This window comes from Schistosoma haematobium, chromosome 2 (genome assembly GCF_000699445.3).
Source record: "Schistosoma haematobium chromosome 2, whole genome shotgun sequence".
Taxonomy (NCBI): Eukaryota; Metazoa; Platyhelminthes; class Trematoda; order Strigeidida; family Schistosomatidae; genus Schistosoma; species Schistosoma haematobium.
Window position 1 is genome coordinate 26799183 of NC_067197.1, and position 23559 is coordinate 26822741.

General features: G+C 36.1%; 3 protein-coding genes across 4 annotated transcripts; 1 reads left to right on the plus strand and 2 right to left on the minus strand.

The window, feature by feature from the left end:
* The first annotated feature begins 1787 nt into the window (after positions 1 to 1787).
* MS3_00006598 (uncharacterized protein) lies at positions 1788 to 10314 on the plus strand. Of its 2 annotated transcripts, none has more exons than XM_051214759.1 (8): positions 1788 to 2050; positions 2083 to 2204; positions 2233 to 2305; positions 2349 to 2400; positions 2438 to 2490; positions 2527 to 2657; positions 3053 to 3479; positions 8744 to 10314. In XM_051214759.1, exon 8 carries the CDS (start codon positions 8849 to 8851, stop codon positions 9902 to 9904), a length of 1056 nt encoding a protein of 351 aa, XP_051067946.1. In that variant the 5' UTR covers positions 1788 to 2050; positions 2083 to 2204; positions 2233 to 2305; positions 2349 to 2400; positions 2438 to 2490; positions 2527 to 2657; positions 3053 to 3479; positions 8744 to 8848; the 3' UTR covers positions 9905 to 10314. The 2 variants fall into 2 exon arrangements, with proteins under 2 accessions (XP_051067946.1, XP_051067947.1); XM_051214760.1 differs by having other exon boundaries at positions 3386 to 3479.
* Positions 10315 to 13695: 3381 nt separating this feature from the next.
* MS3_00006599 (uncharacterized protein) lies at positions 13696 to 23284 on the minus strand. The gene is made up of 3 exons (XM_051214761.1): positions 23232 to 23284; positions 15863 to 16351; positions 13696 to 14411 (listed from the first exon to the last, which is right to left on the minus strand). Exon 3 carries the CDS (start codon positions 14213 to 14215, stop codon positions 13751 to 13753), a length of 465 nt encoding a protein of 154 aa, XP_051067948.1. The 5' UTR covers positions 14216 to 14411; positions 15863 to 16351; positions 23232 to 23284; the 3' UTR covers positions 13696 to 13750.
* On the minus strand, positions 17229 to 18984 carry MS3_00006600 (uncharacterized protein). The gene is made up of 6 exons (XM_051214762.1): positions 18643 to 18984; positions 18476 to 18610; positions 18371 to 18439; positions 18080 to 18335; positions 17712 to 18037; positions 17229 to 17668 (listed from the first exon to the last, which is right to left on the minus strand). Exons 2-5 carry the CDS (start codon positions 18601 to 18603, stop codon positions 17840 to 17842), a joined length of 651 nt encoding a protein of 216 aa, XP_051067949.1. The 5' UTR covers positions 18604 to 18610; positions 18643 to 18984; the 3' UTR covers positions 17229 to 17668; positions 17712 to 17839.
* Positions 23285 to 23559: the final 275 nt, after the last annotated feature.

Genomic DNA, 23559 nt, shown 5'->3' on the forward strand with positions numbered 1-23559 from the left:
ACAATTTTGGAAAGATTATAATAGTTCAATGTGTGAATAATTTGAAGTATAAAATCGGTAAACGTACGTAAGGAAAACCAATCATTGATAATCCAATATATGTAAATAGGTGTCTACATTAAGGTGGAAAACTTCCAGAACTATTTATTTCGGGGATCTATTTACCTATACAAATGGTTAATTTTGTCCATAGCTCTTTCAGTGGATAGCTTTGATAGGGGACTTTACTTACATATATTCACTCATAGATCATTATCTCCCCCTTGGAACAGCTGTGTCCAATGCATGTTTCATAAATTACCAAGGCTGTCATTACCACGTGTAGGTAAGCGCTTCTTATCTCTCTTATTATCAACCCCTTTCCCCTCTTATTCTCTTTATTCCGTCATCTTACACATTACTAACTAACTCTTGTATTTATTCACTAGTCAATCGTCTTCTCTTAGCGCTCGAGTTGTCATTTTATTATTTTTACATTCCAACCCATCAGCATCCTGCCTGATGATGTGATACCTGTTGGTATCCAGAATCCCTGGTGACTAAGACAAATAAATTCACCTAACTACAAGATATACAGATTCACGAATAACTACCAGACTGACTAGAACTAGTGTTGTAAAGTGGCCTGTGGGCATAACTAAATGCAAGGAACTGCACTGAAATAACGAGAAATGATTTCAAACAAGCCAATCGGCTTGGACAAGCCCATGAAAAAGATATTTGATTTAAATGAGAACAAAAGGCAGAGGGAAGTAATAGGTTTTGAATGGCTGTAGCAGTAGATAAAACTTAGTTGAAATATTTTTAGTGATCTCATAAGGTTTTCTAAATGCCATAGGTAATCGGAGTTTGACGTCTCTGTACGTAACACCTTTATAACCGAAGTATGCTAACCCAGTCAAATAAAAAATCAAAGATGGAGTAGTTCGAAGGTATGTTTGGAAGGTTATCGATATATCAAGAAGCGTCTTGTCTAAGCTGGCCAACAAGTGAAAGTGAAGGTGTACTAACTTATCATCTGGTGCGAATTCATGACCAAGAGAATCCCAAGTTAGGTGTGTACAGTTAAATTAATATGGTCAGCATTAATGTCGAAGACTTCCAGAACTATTTATTTCGGAGATCTATTTACCGCTACATGTACATAATAAGGCTGTCCTAAAGTGATTCGAGTAGTGTTATGTAACCATTCATTCGTTTGGTCCATCATGTTCGGACAAAACACCATGACGTCAAGAAACTACTCAAATGCTTTGAAACAAGTGAATAACAGAAGAAAACAAGAAGTAAGAATTGAGACGATAGAAATTTATTCATATGTTTGTCATCCTCACAAACCGCAAGTTAGGTGAAGATTGATCACAGACGTCTTTATGGTAATATCGCCCTTTAGCTTTCATAGTTGTAACCTGAAATAAAATTTAGAGTATCTCATGATTTGCGGAATTTCAGCTCTCGAAATGATTTCATTTTGCATAAACACCAAAACCAGAGAAAAAACACAGAACAAGGTAGGCCGGCCGCCATTGCTTACAAAGATGGGAAAAGTAATAACTCTAGCTTCATTCTGATTGGTCGCTAAGTAGACGACCGAAATTACGAACTGAAGTTTAGTTTATTAAAGTCTTCACTGTTTTAAACTATCCTTGTTTGGAATCAAAAACTTAAAATGACCTAAAAACGCCTTTTGAAATTGTCGTTCACGTGCATATCCCTATTTTTGTAATATATCAATATAATCTCAAAGGTTATTGTTTTACCATGAAGATATTTTATATTAGCCAGAACTCGACGACGCAAATTTTCGAACGTTCAAGGTCGTATCTCGTAACAATTAGATAGAAGCAGCTTGTGATTTGCAAACTACTGAATAATAGATTGTCTGCATCTGCACTTTGAGTTTGATAACCGCAATTAGACGGGCGCTCATTAGGCGAAGAGTCTGTACCCACCTAGTTATACACTCTAACGCAAATCAAGGCATCTGATCGAGTTCCACCTAATGATGTCCAATGTACCGATCTCGGTAGGAAGTGGATACTCTTCTTTGGTTAGCTTTCAGTCGAGTGAAATTATTTGTAGACTGGATTTATCTTTCTTTTTAACATAATTGTGGGCACTGGCGTTTTGACACTTCCAGCCGCGTTTCAGGAAGCAGGATGGTTGATCTCTGTATGTGTTGTAGTTATTCTGTGCTTTTTGAGGTAAGTTGCATACTTTCTATTCTCTCAGCTTTTTAACTTTCACATTTGTCATTGAAGCGTTATCTATAACCAATGCATTACTCAAATCTAAATATCTACGTGTTCGCAAGTTTTTATCGCGTTTAAAAGCTTACTTTACTTTAGGAGGGTGAAGAGCATGAAGATAATAAAAGTCTAGTTGGTAGAATGTCTGGTGGTACGTCATCAGCTCTTTTATATGTTCTTTTCCAAAGGTACAACTAGAATTGTCCCAAGTGACTTCGAAATTACGGAGAAATACGAGCTTGTTAGGGTTTTCTCTTCTTGTAATACTTCTTTTCAGGGTCAAATGTCGCTCTTTTATTTTGGAAAAGTGGGGAACGTTTTGATGTACATCAACATTTGTGCGTATTTATATGGTGACCTGACCATTTACTCTTCAGCAGTTCCAAAGTCGTTACGCAATGTTATCTGGTTAGTCAGAATTTTATAATATTCACCTTACAGTCATTCAAATTTGCCGCATCTTTTTCTTATCATTTTTGAGTTAGCTATCTATTCTTGTATTTTTCACTTGGCCAAATTTTGTCTGAAACTAGTTTATAAGAGTTTGCGTTTTCGAATAAATTGTTTATTCTGAGTTACTTGAACATTTCCTTAGTTTTATTTTCTTTGTAAAGCAATTATTATCCTTGACGAGTGCCCCTGCGGCTTGTGAACCTACATTAAGATTAACTTTACATAAGCTTTCAACTAACCTGTTTCTTGGTAGCATTACCTTTCAGCTTTCTGTTACTTTAGCAACTGACCTTCACAAAAGCATGATTATATCAAATTGTCTAGCATTCTCACTACCCTATTCATTTTAGGTTGACAACATCATGGGCTGACTCACACTATTAACGTTGTATACACATTCTTTATCAACACCCTTTACCCGAAAGATGGTGTTATCAAATATTCCTAACCTTTTCAATGGTTAAGAATTACAGGATTTATCTATCGTCAACAGCTAAATTGTTTATTGATTGGTATAAAAAATTTCAACTCTGGCATTCGTATGAAAAATAATACTTCGGAGTGTGCTCGAAAATACTAAATAGATGAATGTGTATATGGCAACAATAAATTGATTTATTTGTGATAAAAAAGTGTTTGTTCTTTGCCTTGAAAGAGACTAATAATTTTTTAACATATTTTAGTTCTTTTAATAACTCACGGGATTCTTTGTCGGATTCAAATCTTTGTTGGGAATCGTCATCTCTCACTCGCTTAGACGTGTATAGGATATTAGTTGTAAGTTATTATTTTGGTCGGTAATATTTGTCATATAATACTCATTGTTATCGGTTGTATACGATATGTCAGTTCATATTATAATTAATACAATCCCGATCACATCGTTTACAATGTCTTATTGAAAAATATCAATTTACTAGCATATGCTCTTAACTTTCTTCGTCATTACTCATTTTACGTCATAGTTGCATAGGGTTTTATAGTGAATTTGTCAATCAAACAAGTGTATTATACGAAGGTGGTGTTAGAAAAATAATTATTCTTTGGCCTAAATTATTATTTTGTAAAGTCCTACTTTTATTTATTTTAACATAAACATTGGTACAAGGGGGCACCAGATACGTATGCGCCACACAATAACAATGAAGTTGTGAAAAGATGGATAGTGTAAAGTGCGTATGATAAAAAAAATCGAACAGAGATTAGTGTATGAGAGTGAGATGGTAATAATGAAAAAAACAATTAAGTTGGCAAAAATATTAACAGAAAGAATTCTTTCAGATAAAGAAGTTACGTTCACTTTTCTGAATAAAGTAAAAGAAAGTTACAACAGGACCGCCACTGATTTATATTCTAAATCATGTCTGATAAGGTCTCTAGCCATTGTGTTGTACCATCTCTGGGACCCTAACCAGAGAGTCATGAAGGACCAATAGAAGTCAGTCCTGTACAGCTTTCTTTCATACCACGACTCCACTTTATCCAACCAGTCCCAGCTTCGGTAAATCATGCGCGTTGTGGAATCCTTTGAGATGACATTCGCAGGGCATGTTAAAGCCACCGAAGTCGATGTTTCAAGATGGTGACACCAACTGAATTAGCGTCTCTGTAGCCAAGTTTACTAAATTATTTTACTTTAATTATCTATGTAGTAGAGCATGAATTATGTAGAGAAATTTTTGTAGCTTAATTTGAACAATACACCGGACAGGAATTCCTTTGAAAATATTTTTCGTCACCTAAAATCAAACGACAGAATTATTAAAAACCAAAGACCATTGGTCAACTGTTTTGTGTTGGTTTGGGACTTATCGAAAGGGCTCACTTGCGGCCTTAAGAAAGATCACCATCGTTCTCCAGTCTGTCATAATCACTTGATGAAACTTGACTGAAGTTTTCAGAAAACTACTTGGAAAAATGTTTCATTAAATTTCTTGACTTTTTGAAACGAACTATCTTTAAGTCTATGCACAATAAATGCATAGCAGTTTCAAATTAGCTGTATAGTCAGTTTGTGAAGCAATCTTCATAAGGAATCAAAGGTTATGATCAAAAAAGGGTAATGAATGAAAAGGTTCAATTTGAAACCATGATTATTGTAAATAGTTTGCGCATTTTATGTTACTCAGTTATTCCTGGGAGTTCTCAACCTTAAGGAAAAACAGGGTAATTATAGAAATTCTATTTTTCGTGCAGCAAATGGATTTGGTAAAAGAGTAAAACTATCTTTTTAAGTAGATAACTACTCACAACATTTACATAGTATTACAGAAAAAGGATACGTTTCTAAGTTACGAAATTCATCTGTGAATCCGTTTACATCGTTAACTAAAATATTGAGGAGGGATGGTAAGTTTAAAACATAATAATGGGTATCTGTTGTCTAGCTCCTTTTTCAGTAGTAAATTTATTTAACAAATAGTTATTATTCAATCTCGTTTTCTCACCCATATATTCGGCCAGAAAGTTATTTTTGTATCTATTTCCGTTAACTTGTTTACTTCTAGTATTTGGCATATAATTAGTATCTTAAAAGCAAATAAGGTTAGTACAAATACTGAAACGTATCTTCCTTGTATGAACATTATATGGTAATTGGTTGTTTAACGGTTTAAATGGCTCCTTTTCTCGCTTTTATAGTAAAATGTTCGTGAAAAGCCTAGTAAAGAGCAACAATTCTTTCAATCTGTTTTTTACTTCATTTAACCGGGTCGTAGCGTAAATACTCTTGTTTTCATTGAAAGAGCGTTGGCGAATAAATGTGTACCAGATTAATGAACTATCATGTCTCCTGTTAAATTCCTATTTTTACTCAGTCTTAATCTGTTTTATTTCCGTTTTCCTCTGGATGAACCTATGTTCGCTCGGTTGCTGACATTTGCAATTTAATCGTTATACCTTCTACATTCCTTAATCTGTGCTAAAAAATGTTTCTCAGCAGGCTGATTACCGAAATGCATGACTTTTATTGAGTTGCTACTCAAGAAATAGGTGGGGAAAGGAAAATAATTAACTAGTCAAAAGAAGATACAGTGAAATCAGTTGCGTCATTTGATGTATGTTGTTTGTGATTTGTGGTTACTGATTTCTAGCACTCAAAAATGTTTATTAATAAATTTTAAATCTTGTGTTACACCACTCAAAGCAACGGTCAATGAATTTATAGTTATAGATTGATCACCGTTAGTCTGTTTAACAGGGTGGTCGAATGTTGAGCTGAACGTTTAACATATTGAACTAATTAATAACACGAAGTTCAGAGAAGGGATATTTTTTCAACGAATTTATTATCAAAGCTGTACAATCGTATATACATATAGAGATTTTTTTGGTAAAGTACTAGTTCCATGAGGAAATGTGAACACAAATAACCAAGATGACGTAATAGAAAGATTGTAATACTAGATTGCGTAATATGAATAATAACAATAGACTTAGTAAGTTAGTAACAAATTATAACGTGAATGTAGTAAGATAACTAAAATGTTTTTGTTACAATAATTAAAGGTCACAGAGGTGTAAATAAATAAATAAAGTGATATGATGGGTACTTATGAATAAAATAATGAGAATATGAGACATAAGTAAAGGGAAAATGCAATAATAACAATAATTAAGGCCAAGGTAACGATAACGTGCTTCTGTTGTGCGCATAGTTCTGGCTTGAGCTCATGGATGATAAGACCTTCGGCTATTTCTAGGAGTTGGATACGAAGAAATCTAGGTAGATTTGAGAGAATCGTATATACAACCTTAAAATCAAATTGTGGATCCGTAAAATGATTACAGTCGATTAGGTGTTCATGTGTAGACCATATTGCCATCAGTCATCGTTGTCGCTCATTTTTGAATTGGGTGACGAGAAAACCAAAAGTAGGAATAGCCAGTTGACCAACTTCTATGGCTGGGTTCCTTCGAGCAGAAAGAGAAATCTCATTCACTCTTTATGTCATCGAATACATTGGATATGTAATACGAAATGCATTGACGAGGAACTCGATTTTTCCAGGAAAACTCTAACGGAAAATGGCTGTCCAGACCGATTCGTAGATAAGAATATAAAAAGAATTCTGGTTGTTCCGTTCTAAAGAAAAACCTCTATACGAGTTTGGAAAGGTGACCGAACTTCTGATGTAATCAAAAATCGTTTAACGACAGTGATTAAAAGAACATTCAATGCGGCAAAACTGCGAATAACTTTCAGTAGCAGGAACTTATTTCCTATATCCATAAAGGATAAGCTTCCTTCTCTGGTCACTTCATTGTGCATCTACTAGTCCATCTGCTCTTGTGGAGCAAGGTACATTAGCCGTAGCCAGCGATCGCTTTCAAGTCACATACATGAACATTTCCCAGTTTGGTTCTACAAGGGCGAGAGGAAAACAGTTAGGAGTTCTATACATGAACACCTAATCGACTGTAATCATTTTATAAATATAGCCTTTTGAACTTGAGCTAGAGTTGAGGGACCTACTTCAATGTTCCATTCAGGCTGTCTGGGGATGGAGGGTAGTTGTAGAGTAGCTAGAGCCCAGCTGAACCGTTCTCTAAAATGTTCCGCCCATCGTTCTAAACGTCTGAACTGGGAGCAGATAAGTGTCGTCTTTTTCCGAGATAGTCTTACTTACAATTGACTTATTAATTCCAGTTTCTTTCGTTAGTCTGAAGAGCTGTCTTGTGTTACCTACAGCCGCCGCCTTCTCCATCTGTTTTGCTTTCGTTGCCCACCACTGCTCACAGTCATTCCTTAAACTTCTGCTTACTCTAGATCGGATTTGTTTTCGCTCTTCATCGCGTTCAGAGCCTGATGGGAAGTTTACGAGAACCCATCAGTGCAATAAACTTAGGAGAAATTCATCGGTGTATTGTAATCCTTTGGTCTAAATCACTAACAAATGTCACCACCGTTTCCACAGCTATTTGTATATCATCCCAAGCAACATATGGGTGAGGCTCATTTTCAGAACTACCTAAGTGTGACCTCAGTTGTTCCTGAAACCTACTTTTGGTTTTCTCGTCACCCAATTCAAAAATGAGCGACAACGATGACTGATGGCAATATGGTCTACACATGAACACTTAATCGACTGTAATCATTTTACGGATCCACAATTTGATTTTAAGGTTGTATATACGATTCTCTCAAATCTACCTAGATTTCTTCGTATCCAACTCCTAGAAATAGCCGAAGGTCTTATCATCCATGAGCTCAAGCCAGAACTATGCGCACAACAGAAGCACGTTATCGTTACCTTGGCCTTAATTATTGTTATTATTGCATTTTCCCTTTACTTATGTCTCATATTCTCATTATTTTATTCATAAGTACCCATCATATCACTTTATTTATTTATTTACACCTCTGTGACCTTTAATTATTGTAACAAAAACATTTTAGTTATCTTACTACATTCACGTTATAATTTGTTACTAACTTACTAAGTCTATTGTTATTATTCATATTACGCAATCTAGTATTACAATCTTTCTATTACGTCATCTTGGTTATTTGTGTTCACATTTCCTCATGGAACTAGTACTTTACCAAAAAAATCTCTATATGTATATACGATTGTACAGCTTTGATAATAAATTCGTTGAAAAAAGATCCCTTCTCTGAACTTTATTTTTTTATTTTTAAATGGGAATTATCTGTCAGTTAATCGCTTGTTATGAGTCTCCTAGCCATCTTAGTCGGCACATCTTTACAACTGCATTTATAGATCTGATTTCTCCGCCGAAGAGTTTACACACCAACCCAAATTACCTCACGCGTAAGGACATTGTTACGATTATATGGATGGTCAAATGCTTGTAATTCGCACGGCTCTTGCGCTTTAAATTGCTGTTTCACAACCATATAAATCATCAAATGTTTCCTGAATTACGGTGTATTCATGTTAAACAGTGTTCCGAATATATCCTAGTTTCAAGCCAAACAATTATTGGATAAGTTACGTTATCCTACGATAAATATAATAGCATGTTTACATAATGTTAGGGCAACTGTCCCCAATTTGTCGTACTTATTTTTCTCATAGGTTTGTTTTGGTGCATGTGTTTGCCCATTCTTGTTCTTCAATGTAATCCGTTCTCGATGGCTTCAACTACTGACCGTTTGTCTACGATGGATTGGTTTTATTTTGATGTTGAGTTTTTCAATTGAAAGAGCTATTATTCTGCACAAAAACTTTACAGTTGCAACGTTTCACCATAATGTTAGTATGTATTGGAATCCTTCAATCTATTCATTACTTATAAAATCTGAACCAGTTCCAAAACCGCCAGCCTTTCAACCTCAAAATATACCAAGTTTATTCGGAGTTTGTGTGTACGTATTTATGTGTCATCATTCTATACCTGGTATTGTAACTCCTGTTAGAGATAAGAGTAAAATACTATGTAGAATATTTATACCTGTCTTCATTACAGTTCTATCGTTTAACCTCTTATTATCTACTACAGCTATAATCGCATTTAATCATATTGAAGATATTTACACATTGAATTTTCTACCGAACAATGAATTTATCGACATATCACAAATTCCTTATACATTAGCTTTGATAATAGGTTATTTTTTATGTTTATTTCCTGTGTTTGCGTTGACTTCATCTTTTCCAATAGTTGGAACTAGTTTACTTGGGAACATTTTTTCTTTATGTAACTTCTTCTCTGCATTCGGAAGTGATAGAGCTCAAAACATTTTGAAGTACACATTACCATTTGTCGTACTACTGCCACCATTAGGGATTGCATTAATAACTAATAATGTTGGATATTTAACTGGTTTTACCGGGGCAATTTTTGGTTCAGGTATACAGTATATAATACCAGCGCTGTTAGTATTTAAAGCACGTCGATACTTTACACACTGTGTTCCTCTGAAAGAATCTTATCTTGAAACAACAACAGATCTACAGCAAAGTGATGATACGACATCGGCAACTGTTGGTGAACAAATGATACAACCAAATTCCAGCAATAATAATACGGAGAATGAGAATATCATGTATGGTTCAACAAATGACATAACAACACCACATTCTGTTTCAATTATAGGAAAATGTTCCAACCATCATTTATTGTCTATTTCTATGCATGCATCACCATTTCAGAACTTTTTCTGGATAATAATAGCTTTAATTTGGGCTTTATTTTGTACTATCATTGTCCTCATTGACAAAATACACCATCTTTGAACGCAACGTTTCTTAGGATTTCATTTTTTCTGAAAAATCTAAACATGTTTTATCCCTCTTTATCAGGACCTCTTTGTTGATTATGGTTACTTCTACTGAATCACAATAGTGATTTTATATTTTTAATCAACACTAAGCTGATTAAACTATATATATATTACACACGTAACCATGTGTTCCAATGTTGTCTAGTCGTAATATTTTTATTTCTTAACTATTATTAATTCGACCGCATACGATTAGTTGATTGACCACTTATAAGTAATTTCAATTCAAACAACGTGAAAGTTGATACCATTGTAGAGAAAATTTTAAAAAATGTATACTTTCTATATGACGTGAGAGTAACTGATTTCTCAACGAATGTATATCAGATAGAACTAGCCAGGATGAAAATTTCTTCACTGAAAGTACATACTTCTTTATCGAACACATACTATTCTTCTTAGCAAACCTACCAGTTTATGAATTCCCAAATCCGAATAAATGATTATGAATAAACAAACCTACTTATAACACAGTTTCACACTAATATGTGAGCGGAGATATAGTAAAACCAATGAGACAAGCATGTGATCATAACCTGGATTCAACCGTAAATTAAATAAAAAGTACTAGTTGGAAAAAACATATGTTCATGAATATTTACATAAAACAGAAAACCGCAAAAATTAAGTGAGGACAGATGCACGACAAAAAATTATACACCATACAAAAATAAGTGAAAGGTGATATGTACACTGAATGTGTAGGTTTGGGTTTACAATTATGTGATAAGAAATACTAAGGATTCATTAACCCTTAAAGTACAAAAAAATTTCAGTTACGCCTCTAGCGAACTTACTAATTACATTGTTTTTGCTGAAAAGATGAATCTACGACACAGTGGTCATGACTGAAGACATGTTCTGTCGACTTTCGAGCAACACTAAAGAGTTCCACTGTTTAAACTTAGTGTTGTATTCAGCTGTCATATGAATAGAGTGTACAATACTAGTTTGTTTCATCTCAATAAAAAGTAAGTTTAATCACGTTATTCTAATAACCCACTAATTACCAGACGACTTAAGCAGATATTTTTAAACCAGTGCGGAATCCGAGATCACTCCAATTAATTACGTTGATTTCTGAGGTACTATTAAACAACTTACTCTTTTCAAAAATTTCATTCAATTTAACAAATCCATTTTATGTAAGTGTACTTTTGTGGTATATATGAAGAATAGGAGAAATTTATTGAAATTTATGCTGAGAATTTCATACTGTACTAAATATATGGTAATGAACAAAATGGTGATTATACTTATTTAAAAATGGCAATTTAATATACAGAAGTGAACATTGTAGCTGTCTTCTGAGTAGGATTTAAAACCTATCTATATTATATTACTGACATTCAGACGGCTGGTCATCGAGTTAGTCTGGTGCAAGTTTACCAGATGTAGAGTATGTACCTTTTCATGAGATACACCTTTTTGGTGTTTTAAAGGTAACATCTGTGTTTACGAGGATTTTAAGGCTAATACTGACAGCCATAAGTAGTGTTGTAGATGCACTGTGCAGATACAAAGTATGTTTGGTTTGAATTGTTTGAACTTCTTACCTAATTAACCAGTGTAGGATATAACTTGTGTAATGAAATATTGATATATTGTTCCATTCCTTAACAACGTGAATAAATAACTCAAGCTTTTTGTTGAGAATATTTCGACGATAGTGAAGGAGACGTTTGAACATGAAGGTTTGGTAACCGTTCAGCTAAAGTGACAAAAAGCCGAAGTTTTATATAAACTAGGGGCAAGAATGTCTGAAATATCTTATCTTAAACGTTAAAAACATAGGCTTTCGAGATAACCAATTAATAATCTTAACTGGAAGATATTTTGAAGGGTCCTAAAAAGCTGTCTACCCACATATCCTACTATGACGTAACCAAGGTTAGTTAGCAGATTAAAAATCTATGAAACGGGACTGTGCATAGAAGTGTGCGCGTGTTGTTACTCAGAATGAAAATAAAAACAAGTACCGAGGTGCCTAACTGAATACGGTACTACTGAAATTCTTCACCTTAGCTACAAACTTTCTGTATCTTCCTGAAGTGTAAAGTGGGTAGACTACTGTCTATTAATTTCATACTACAAAATGAACAATCACCATTGTAATTTAGAACAACATATATAAGCAAACAATATTGTTTTCGATTAGATTCTCATCAGGCTTTACTCTAATATACAGGGTGTGAAGAAAAATAAGCGGAAAGTATGGAAAATAATAATAAATAAACTCATTTATTAAGGCCAAGGGAGATATGAGGGTGTGACAAGTTTCTTATGAACACAAAGATTTTTTTCTCAGATATACGTTTCACGGTCCAATTATCTGAACACCTCTTATTAAGAATGTTATTAGTGTCTATGCTTTTCTAATCATTGACCCATTTCCGATTACTCAGTCAGTTAGTCAACGACGTAGAACTTCGTACGTACGTACATCAGTTCGAGTTGCCACACCATATTAGCACAGAGATACAATTGTCGATTCAAATCCCGTAGTGATAGAGGTAGTAAAAGTATAAGCAGTAATCAGAAACATTAGGGTTTGAAGATGTTATTCAAGTAGTATAATCCAGTGAAATAAATTTATAAAAAAGGGACATGAAGAATTCAGATTAGAATTTGGGAGAACACAAAGAGTGGATGCACTTGCGCCATTACAAACGATTTCGAACCATGTCATTCAACGTCTCTAACCATCGGTTGTTATCATCTCGCGGATCCCAACCAGGTAGTCTACACCTACCAACATGGCTCAGTCCACTTGTCAGTGACTTCATGGATTAGTGCCATGTTTTGGTCTGGTCGCTCTTAGCTTTCTTCCAACCTACTTCTACACCAGAAAACATCGCACGTCGGGGCAGTCGTTGGTTGGGCATACGTAACACATGTCCCAGGCATCTCAACTGATGAAGTTTCACTACTTCATCAATGGATTTGCCATCCTTACCTAGTGCCCGTTTCCTAACAACTGCATTACTTACTTGGTGGTCCCAGGATATACGGGCAATGTTTCGAAGACACCTATGGTCAAATACTAGTAACCTACGAATATCCTCTACTCTTAGCGGTCATGTTTCACAGCCATAAAGTGAGACTGAACAAACTACTGCGCAGTAAACCCGTTCTTTTGTTGGTAGAGAGATATCTCACATACGCTATGAATGACGCGAGTTGGCAAAAGCTAGTCGAGCCTTCTGTGTCCGTGCTGAGATTTCGTCACACACCAGACCACAAGGGCTGATGAGACTTTCAAGATAAGTAGGGTGGTCGACACGCTCAACTACTTCACTCCTTCAGGTGTCGATGCAACTGAATCCTGAAGCAACATTATGCATTTCGAGGGGGAGGATCGCATCCCGAACATGTTTGCATTGTTGCTTGCGGTGGTCAGAAGACTCTGCATTTTGTCAGCTTCTTCACCAAATAAAACTATGTCATCGGCATATTCTAAGTCAACAAGTGAATCTCCTGGTAAAAGTTCAACCCTTGGAAATTTAGATGAGGTAAGTGTTATGTCAGATTTCACTACGAGACTGTAATTTCGTGTTCGAATACACTCGGTTGTACCCACTGGTGTTCTCGTTCACTACAGTACTAAATATTGTGGAATTGAACGGCATCGTCGTTACATGCAAGGTTATTTATAGAGTTATAACTTTGTGTCACCATCTACTGTTAAATGAGTTCACTTGTGCAGAGCAAATAAAGAATAGTTAGATAGTGAAACCGCACAAATATCGACCATATATATCTATATAAATCATATAAACAGAATATATACAAAGATCGTTTAGCCAAAACAAAGGTCATTTGTTACTGAAGATATAAGTTTACATTTCGAATTTTCTTCTATACATTTAGGAGCATCATTAACATACAAATATACTGTACTGCCATCAGGTACAGTAAGAGCACATGCAGAAAATAAACTCATAGTTAATTTATGTGGCCAGTCATATATATACAAAAAAACTTTATATTTATGAATTTTATTAAAAAACGAGGTAATGAAGCTTTGAAGTGCTGAGCTTAGATTTCGACTTTCGTATAACTGATTTAAAAGAGACGAAGTAATCATTGGATTTTCTGACAGATTCAAAGTATGAAGGTAAGGAAGAGTATCAGGTATCATACTTAACAATGCTGTTGTTACAGGCACTTGGATGTTATGTGACATAAAAACTGAAGATAAGTCCAACTCCTCGAGGTGCGGACAAGTCTGCTTAAGAAAGGCTGACATCTTTTCAAAACGCATGTTCAGTGGACAGGATGCTGGAGGACCAAGAAATAAACGATAACACTTCGATACATTTAGATATTTCAGAGTTTTTGAAGCATTTAAACCAATCAGTGCCGATAAGTGTACGTCATATAGCCAGCTACTATCAGATAACTTGAGATACTTTAACGAAAATCTTGGAACACTGGGCAGAGATTCAGGATCAACTAACCTAAAAACAGAACAACTCCGAAATTATTCACTATAAAAGTAGCACCCAGGTTTGTTTTCAGATATAAATTTGGTGTCTCTGGGGTAATATCCTAGATTTAGTTTTACATACTTAATTACACGGCAAAAAATAAGGTGAGTATAGATGGAGATCAGTTTAAAATGCTAATTATAACAGATCGGTAACTATCGGACTGATTCGATGGTGTGGGTACTTCACTTACAAGGATTTTACTGCTGAATGGCCATGACACATATGGTTTATTTTAAATTTTGTTCAGACAACTCAGTTTAGTCTTTTTGAGTTGTTCTACATAAAAGCAAAGATCAAGCTGATCAGCTAGCGTTTTGCATAGTCAAGCACGAACCGGGATGTTAGTAATTGGATACAAGCATGCGTGAAATATCGAAAAGTCAGAATTCATCATCATACTAGTTTCGCAGTAGGTTCTTTCTAGATTCAAACACATACACATCAACATTGTGGGACCAATGCTGGTTACAAATGGTTCTAACCATACTTTTTCCCGCATCGATAGGTTCACACGATGACCTGTAGCGGTGTTGATAAAGGACACATCACCCAAGACGGTAGCCTGAACGCTAATTGAGAGTTGGACTTCTCAACGGAGTGTCAGCAAATATTATTGGAATATCGCCTTCCCCAGCAGCTCACAGAACTTCTTGAAATTAAACATGTCCGCACGGCATTCTACCATCCGATAGGTAATGGTATGATAGAACGGCTACACATTTAGCTAAGAGCCTCTCTTACGGCTGCGATTGACAACAATAACCGGACCAGTAAGCTTCCTCTAGTCATCTTGGGCTTAAGAGCAAAAATTAAATGAGATATCGGATGTTGTCCAGCGGAATTGGTTTATGGAACTATTCTATTTCTACCCGGAGGATTTTTCCACTTTAAGTAAGTTTCCTGACTGATATAACCATACATGCGCAAAGCCTAAAGAAGTGGTTCAAAAATAGCGCTTCCGAAGCAACGTCAACGATGGGTATACATACCAGAACAACTGGGTAACGGGATCCACGGGACTCACATGTTAATTTGTATACTTTGATATTCTCTGTATCATAGTTATAATGTCTGATTTAACATTTTCTTGTGAACACAGACACTATTGCATCTTTGTTTGCATGGGGGAGTTATTATGGCACTTCACTTACAATTGAGTCTGTAGGCGTTTAATTTCGTCAAGCCCTTCACTTAATTTATTTAACAGATAGTGTCATTAGAACAGTGACAATTTGTCAATATCTTTTATTATTACCATTTCTGTACGAGCATGTGTTACAAACTAGACATATATTCTTCTTGATAGCTGAATGTTAGTCAAATAAATAAAAATCTACAGAAATCCAAGAACACTTTGTGTAACCAATAATTTGAAGATTACATTACTCATGATAAAAATACTAAACAAATCAACTCACCTGTTTTTAGCAACAGTCTCAATTAATTCAAGTTTTTCAAGATAATCAGAAAATAATCTGATAAAATTTTGAAAGTTATGAATACTTCCACCCCGAATCAATACATGAGTCAAAACACCACAAATTTTAAACACTGGTGCCAATCCTGCTTCAATGTTTTTGGATCTCGGATTAACTTTGGGGCAATTCAGTCATGACAAAAAGATACCTACACTCAATTTTAACGCTACAAGTTTGTCGTCCAACCAGTTTCTGTTTTGAAAAATGACGCAAATCTTTCGGTTCTACCTCATAATTGCGGAAGTCTAAGTGTTTCCACAAGTATGAACTTCGAGATAATACGTGTAACTTTTTGTTAACTCTGAAAATACGTTGGAATGTAAAACTTACCTTGAAATACATTTTATCAGGTCAATTTGTGGTAAATAAGTAAAAACTCGAAGGATTAATTCATCAGGGAGATCATAAAAAGTGGCTGGAGATAGAATGCTGAAAACAAAACGCAATATAATGACGATTTACTAGTAGTAATGCATTAAAAAATTGCCCACTAGAAGTGATACAGTAAAAGTATCCACATAATTCAAGTGATATCCGCTCATAATAAAAAAAGGTTGATTTCATACAACAGTATGTATTAGATCCTTGAGCCACTATACTTAAATGATGTCGCTGACTTCAAAAGATGTGATAAATCTATTGTAAACACATTTAAAACAAATTAATGGGATATTTCACTCGTATTATAAAGCACGAATCGACCTAGTCGAGGCATTGTTGTACTTACATTCATAGGGTAGTATAGTAGTTATTATTAATGTACCCAGCAAAGACTCATTTTAATCCTTATAAGGATTAAAATTAGCGATGACTATCCAGACAAACCAAAAAGGGGAAATAAACGGGTAAACGCTTTGGTGGCGAAAGGGGAAAACGCGCCAGAATGTCGCCTTTTTCGCCTGTCCGGGGGAAATAATGCGGATTTTCCCCTTTTTCGCCGTTTTGTCGACAAATTACCGACTTATCGCCTAAATATCCGCCGAATTGTTGCATTTTCGCCCAAATAACCGCAGAACTTTCGAATTTTCACCTAAATAACCGCCGAATTGTTGCATTTCCGCCTAAATATCCGCCGAATTGTTGCATTTCCGCCTAAATATCCGCCGAATTGTTGCATTTTCACCTAAATATCCGCCGAATTGCCTACTTTTCGCCTAAATACACACATAACCCCCTATTTTCCATCCGTTGACAGAACTCCAAAGGTCTCCTATGTTCGCCTTTATTTCCAACAACAGACCAAAATATTTCTGCAATGCAGTGGAAAAGCGGTACATTTTCGAAAAATTTTATTTAAAAGGAAAAGCGTATTATTGTACAACACTAGAGCCGAAGCTTAAGCATCGATTGTTTTGCATATCCAATGCAATTGCTAATTCATTTTTATTTGAAATTATCTGCAAAAGAAGGAACAGGTGATGTTTTATTTATAAGGAATGTGCATTTAACCAAAAGTTAACTGACACTCAAACACACATTCTCAACACTTCAACAGTTTCCCATGTAAGTAAAAGAGTAAGCTGTTTGAAAAAATAACGTTTATTGAAATCTAGGTAAAACATCAAAACAATTGCACGGACTATTCCCTTAGGCCACGTTCGTTCGGCTATTGAGAATTGAGGTAGTCGTCCTGTGAATTCTGATTTTTAAAAAAAAGTCACAACCATATCTCAATGACATGCTTTGGCACAGCCAAATACTTGAAGCTGAACTTACGGTTACGTTCGTTAGTATTGTTGACTGTAACTATAGAGCCGTAGGGAGGTTATCACTTTAAATTAGTACATACCTGGTCTTGTTTTCTTCTATTACGCTTTATCATCATGTCTCGGATATCGTGAAAGTAACCTTGTGTCGCGATGTCATAGAGCTTACCAAGGTCTTTTTCGTTGACAGAGGATGACAGAAAGCGATGAGTTAAGGCACCTGAAGTTTAAGTAATAGATATAGGTTACTTCGTATGCAGCCGTAAAACGTGCATTTCTGTAGTGCTCGTTTTGAAGAGGTGCCAAGTAACGTGAATTCACTGGCAACCTCCGGTGTCAACAGATGCGACAGAACAAAACGCATCGACGTTTTTGGATCGTCACTTGATAACCTAGTGACCATTGCCATCTGCAATAGTAACAAATTATTAAATTCATGTTAATGACTTACAAATCTGTCCCTGGTTTCTTTCTGCGACAAACCAGTATCCAGCATCTGTAGTTCCTCTTCAGATGACAAAGGGAACTGCTGACTCAACAGTCCGCAATCAAATTGATGCGGTCTTTCGCGCTCATTAGACTTTGAAAGCAATTGCTTTACATTAATACTCAAATCCGAAATGGCTGTTGACATATTCTGCAACGTTTGATTGAAGTCATTCATGGTTGACGAAATGTTTTGCACCATTGCATGCAACCTATCTAACCTGAAAAAGTCCACTTGATGATGCAGGTGACTTACTGGTCTGCTGAAGCACCATGGACACGCTTTGATGCCGATGTAGACGGGAATGTCTCTAATTGCGTCGAACTAATTTTTGAACATGTAAGTAGTCATGAAACTTACTTAGCAATAGGCGAAACTAATTTGTCAAACAACCTGAATTTGGAGTATTGAACATGACTATTGCCAGCCTGCATTTCAGCAACAACCATGTCTACTGAATTGTAAAGATATTCTTGTTTACGCTTCATGGCAGCTCTAGGAAATGTTAGTAAGATTATTGTACATACCTCTTGTGCTTCTCAGTGTTATGTGGCAGAGTGTTTTCATCCGTTGAAGTGTTTTCCCGGTGAGATTGCAGTATTTGTATGGGAAGTAACAGATCATTAGCAGACTGCAGAGAATCTATAGTGAATTATACTTTCTGTGTATGTAACTTACCTAATTCGTGAATAACTTTACATTTCATAAGTGACCAATTTTCATTCGGTTGGTCGCACTTCTGAAGGTGTATATCGACCAGCTCGTTCGGAAAAGCGCAAAGTTCCTTGCCTACTATCCACTCCTTGAATGCTATCATCAGTTGTTTTTTGCTGAGGACGTCAACAATGACGTACTTCTTGTTAGCGGGCTGAAAATAACATAAGACCTAATTAAATTATTTGTCGTCATTTATTAAACACTAGTGAAACAAAATGCATTTACAGCCAAGTATGCAGCAATGGGATTAGAACTAGATAATTCCTACAATTTATGGCCATACATTTACAATCTATGTCCTTAACCGAGATCCATGTGTGTTCATGGCTAACTACGGAGCACCTAAAGATTCCAATATCAGTAGATGGGAAAGGATCTTCAAAGTAATTGCGTGGGTCAGTGAAAGTCCTAAATTTTAGTAGTCCATCCTCCTTTATATCAGTGACTAAACCTGGCAGTGGGGTTTACTACTACTACATTATCAGGCTGACATGAAGTTATTTCACTGTTGTTAAACATAATTACTTGTTTAGTGCAGACATCATTAGCGCCTATTGGGGTAGTATTTGTTAAACCACTAATTTGAAGCCTATCGCTTAAGGACATTCTCTCAGCATAACGCTGTGCTGCTTGCTTAGCTACTGCAAACCCACTACGCACGGAATCCTTAACTTGTCTCATATAAGACTCGAATGGAAAGGCTGAAAAACTGTCTAAAGGTCCATGTGCACGAACGTCGTCATGGTGGTGCTGTAACGAATGCACATTGTAAACTAAGTTTTCACACCCATAACACCATTCGTATTCATTCAGGAAGTTTAGTAAATCTATTTTGGCGGTTTCTACAACACTTTTATGTAATTTTGGATGTGCAAGCAGATACATGGATAACGCTAAACGCCGGAAATTAAGATAAAAAGGTTGTGGCAATGTTTTTTCAAGAATCACCGGGCCTAAATACAGAAGCAACAACCTACATTCAGAAGCTTTCCATGCCGATACAAAGTCTAGTGTACGGCATTTACGGGGAAAGTCAGAAGGAGTACTTGCCACACAACCAGATATTAAATTATTTATGTCCCGAATTGCACATGAGTTAAAGTTCCGCAGTCTTCGGCGTGCTAAATCTATCCATAAATTAGCTAGTTTCTTGGTAACACCAAGGTACACCATGTGCATAGGATCTAGAGGAAAAGTTATAATCATATTAATAGAAAGCGTTTCCATTATAGAATGTCCTTGATGGTGAATAGATTGAGTCTGACGACGGAAGGTGTCGTCTGTTCTTACAGTATATACCCCATTTGGAAAGGTCGTCTTACCCTCCAGTCGTCTCCCAAGAACAGTACACCTATCGCAACCTGCCTTACCGTCATGATTCGCCGTGTACCTAACAGAGGAACGAGCAGATGCGTCACATATAACAGCCGCCAACCGAATAGCTATGCATTTATTAAACTTGACACTAAAAAGACCAACGTCAGTCATTTCTTTTATTTCAGAAATTGTGTCCGCAGAAAATTCGTTGAATTCTGCCGGTTTACTATTCCCTCCGTAGATCCCTATCATGAACACGTCACTAAACCTAGGGGCAATGATCCGTCCTAGTATAGGCCATAACTGTTGATTGGAGCTTCTAGACATAGAAAGTCCATCTATATTGACATATAAATTTAAAGAGTCAGAATCAAATGTACACAACCAAAGCTCAACGTATCTTAGCAGATTGGTTTTCAATCCTAGATGGTAGTAAACCCCACTGCCAGGTTTAGTCACTGATATAAAGGAGGATGGACTACTAAAATTTAGGACTTTCACTGACCCACGCAATTACTTTGAAGATCCTTTCCCATCTACTGATATTGGAATCTTTAGGTGCTCCGTAGTTAGCCATGAACACACATGGATCTCGGTTAAGGACATAGATTGTAAATGTATGGCCATAAATTGTAGGAATTATCTAGTTCTAATCCCATTGCTGCATACTTGGCTGTAAATGCATTTTGTTTCACTAGTGTTTAATAAATGACGACAAATAATTTAATTAGGTCTTATGTTATTTTCAGCCCGCTAACAAGAAGTACGTCATTGTTGACGTCCTCAGCAAAAAACAACTGATGATAGCATTCAAGGAGTGGATAGTAGGCAAGGAACTTTGCGCTTTTCCGAACGAGCTGGTCGATATACACCTTCAGAAGTGCGACCAACCGAATGAAAATTGGTCACTTATGAAATGTAAAGTTATTCACGAATTAGGTAAGTTACATACACAGAAAGTATAATTCACTATAGATTCTCTGCAGTCTGCTAATGATCTGTTACTTCCCATACAAATACTGCAATCTCACCGGGAAAACACTTCAACGGATGAAAACACTCTGCCACATAACACTGAGAAGCACAAGAGGTATGTACAATAATCTTACTAACATTTCCTAGAGCTGCCATGAAGCGTAAACAAGAATATCTTTACAATTCAGTAGACATGGTTGTTGCTGAAATGCAGGCTGGCAATAGTCATGTTCAATACCCCAAATTCAGGTTGTTTGACAAATTAGTTTCGCCTATTGCTAAGTAAGTTTCATGACTACTTACATGTTCAAAAATTAGTTCGACGCAATTAGAGACATTCCCGTCTACATCGGCATCAAAGCGTGTCCATGGTGCTTCAGCAGACCAGTAAGTCACCTGCATCATCAAGTGGACTTTTTCAGGTTAGATAGGTTGCATGCAATGGTGCAAAACATTTCGTCAACCATGAATGACTTCAATCAAACGTTGCAGAATATGTCAACAGCCATTTCGGATTTGAGTATTAATGTAAAGCAATTGCTTTCAAAGTCTAATGAGCGCGAAAGACCGCATCAATTTGATTGCGGACTGTTGAGTCAGCAGTTCCCTTTGTCATCTGAAGAGGAACTACAGATGCTGGATACTGGTTTGTCGCAGAAAGAAACCAGGGACAGATTTGTAAGTCATTAACATGAATTTAATAATTTGTTACTATTGCAGATGGCAATGGTCACTAGGTTATCAAGTGACGATCCAAAAACGTCGATGCGTTTTGTTCTGTCGCATCTGTTGACACCGGAGGTTGCCAGTGAATTCACGTTACTTGGCACCTCTTCAAAACGAGCACTACAGAAATGCACGTTTTACGGCTGCATACGAAGTAACCTATATCTATTACTTAAACTTCAGGTGCCTTAACTCATCGCTTTCTGTCATCCTCTGTCAACGAAAAAGACCTTGGTAAGCTCTATGACATCGCGACACAAGGTTACTTTCACGATATCCGAGACATGATGATAAAGCGTAATAGAAGAAAACAAGACCAGGTATGTACTAATTTAAAGTGATAACCTCCCTACGGCTCTATAGTTACAGTCAACAATACTAACGAACGTAACCGTAAGTTCAGCTTCAAGTATTTGGCTGTGCCAAAGCATGTCATTGAGATATGGTTGTGACTTTTTTTTTAAAATCAGAATTCACAGGACGACTACCTCAATTCTCAATAGCCGAACGAACGTGGCCTAAGGGAATAGTCCGTGCAATTGTTTTGATGTTTTACCTAGATTTCAATAAACGTTATTTTTTCAAACAGCTTGCTCTTTTACTTACATGGGAAACTGTTGAAGTGTTGAGAATGTGTGTTTGAGTGTCAGTTAACTTTTGGTTAAATGCACATTCCTTATAAATAAAACATCACCTGTTCCTTCTTTTGCAGATAATTTCAAATAAAAATGAATTAGCAATTGCATTGGATATGCAAAACAATCGATGCTTAAGCTTCGGCTCTAGTGTTGTACAATAATACGCTTTTCCTTTTAAATAAAATTTTTCGAAAATGTACCGCTTTTCCACTGCATTGCAGAAATATTTTGGTCTGTTGTTGGAAATAAAGGCGAACATAGGAGACCTTTGGAGTTCTGTCAACGGATGGAAAATAGGGGGTTATGTGTGTATTTAGGCGAAAAGTAGGCAATTCGGCGGATATTTAGGTGAAAATGCGAAAATTCAGCGGTTATGAAGGTGGAAATGCGACAATTCGGCGGTTATTTAGGTGAAAATTCGAAAATTCTGCGGTTATTTAGGCGAAAATGCGACAATATGGCGGATATTTAGGCGATAAGTCGGTAATTTGTCGACAAAACGGCGAAAAAGGGGAAAATCCGCATTATTTTCCCCGGACAGGCGAAAAAGGCGACATTCTGGCGCGTTTTCCCCTTTCGCCACCAAAGCATTTACCCCTTTATTTCCCGTTTTTGGTTTGTCTGGAATATCCTGGTTTATTTAAAAATAAAGGCGAAAAATACGTTAACACAGATTAGAGCACTTTAGTGAAAAGCATCTGGGAGGTTTAAAACTAGGTGAAGTCCAATGGAACTATGCATACTCTGTATTCATCAAAATGACTGTATAAACCGTGACCCTTAAGGTAGAAATATGAGTTGAAAAGTAGGTTCCAATGTTCAATTTGTTAGTCACCCGAAAGTTTCATTACCTATTAACACACTAGAATGGTTGTTTCGTGTTTTAAGAGGACGAACATCCTGTCACTGTATATTTTTTACTTATGTGAAGAATAAACGAGTCTGAGTGTCTTGAACAACTGTCGTCCGTTGAGGAATTTTATAAAAATATGAGCTTGGAAATCATTCAAAATGTAGCGGTATTAATTTATCTTGTTATCCACTTGCTAAGAACAAAGCACGTTGGTACTG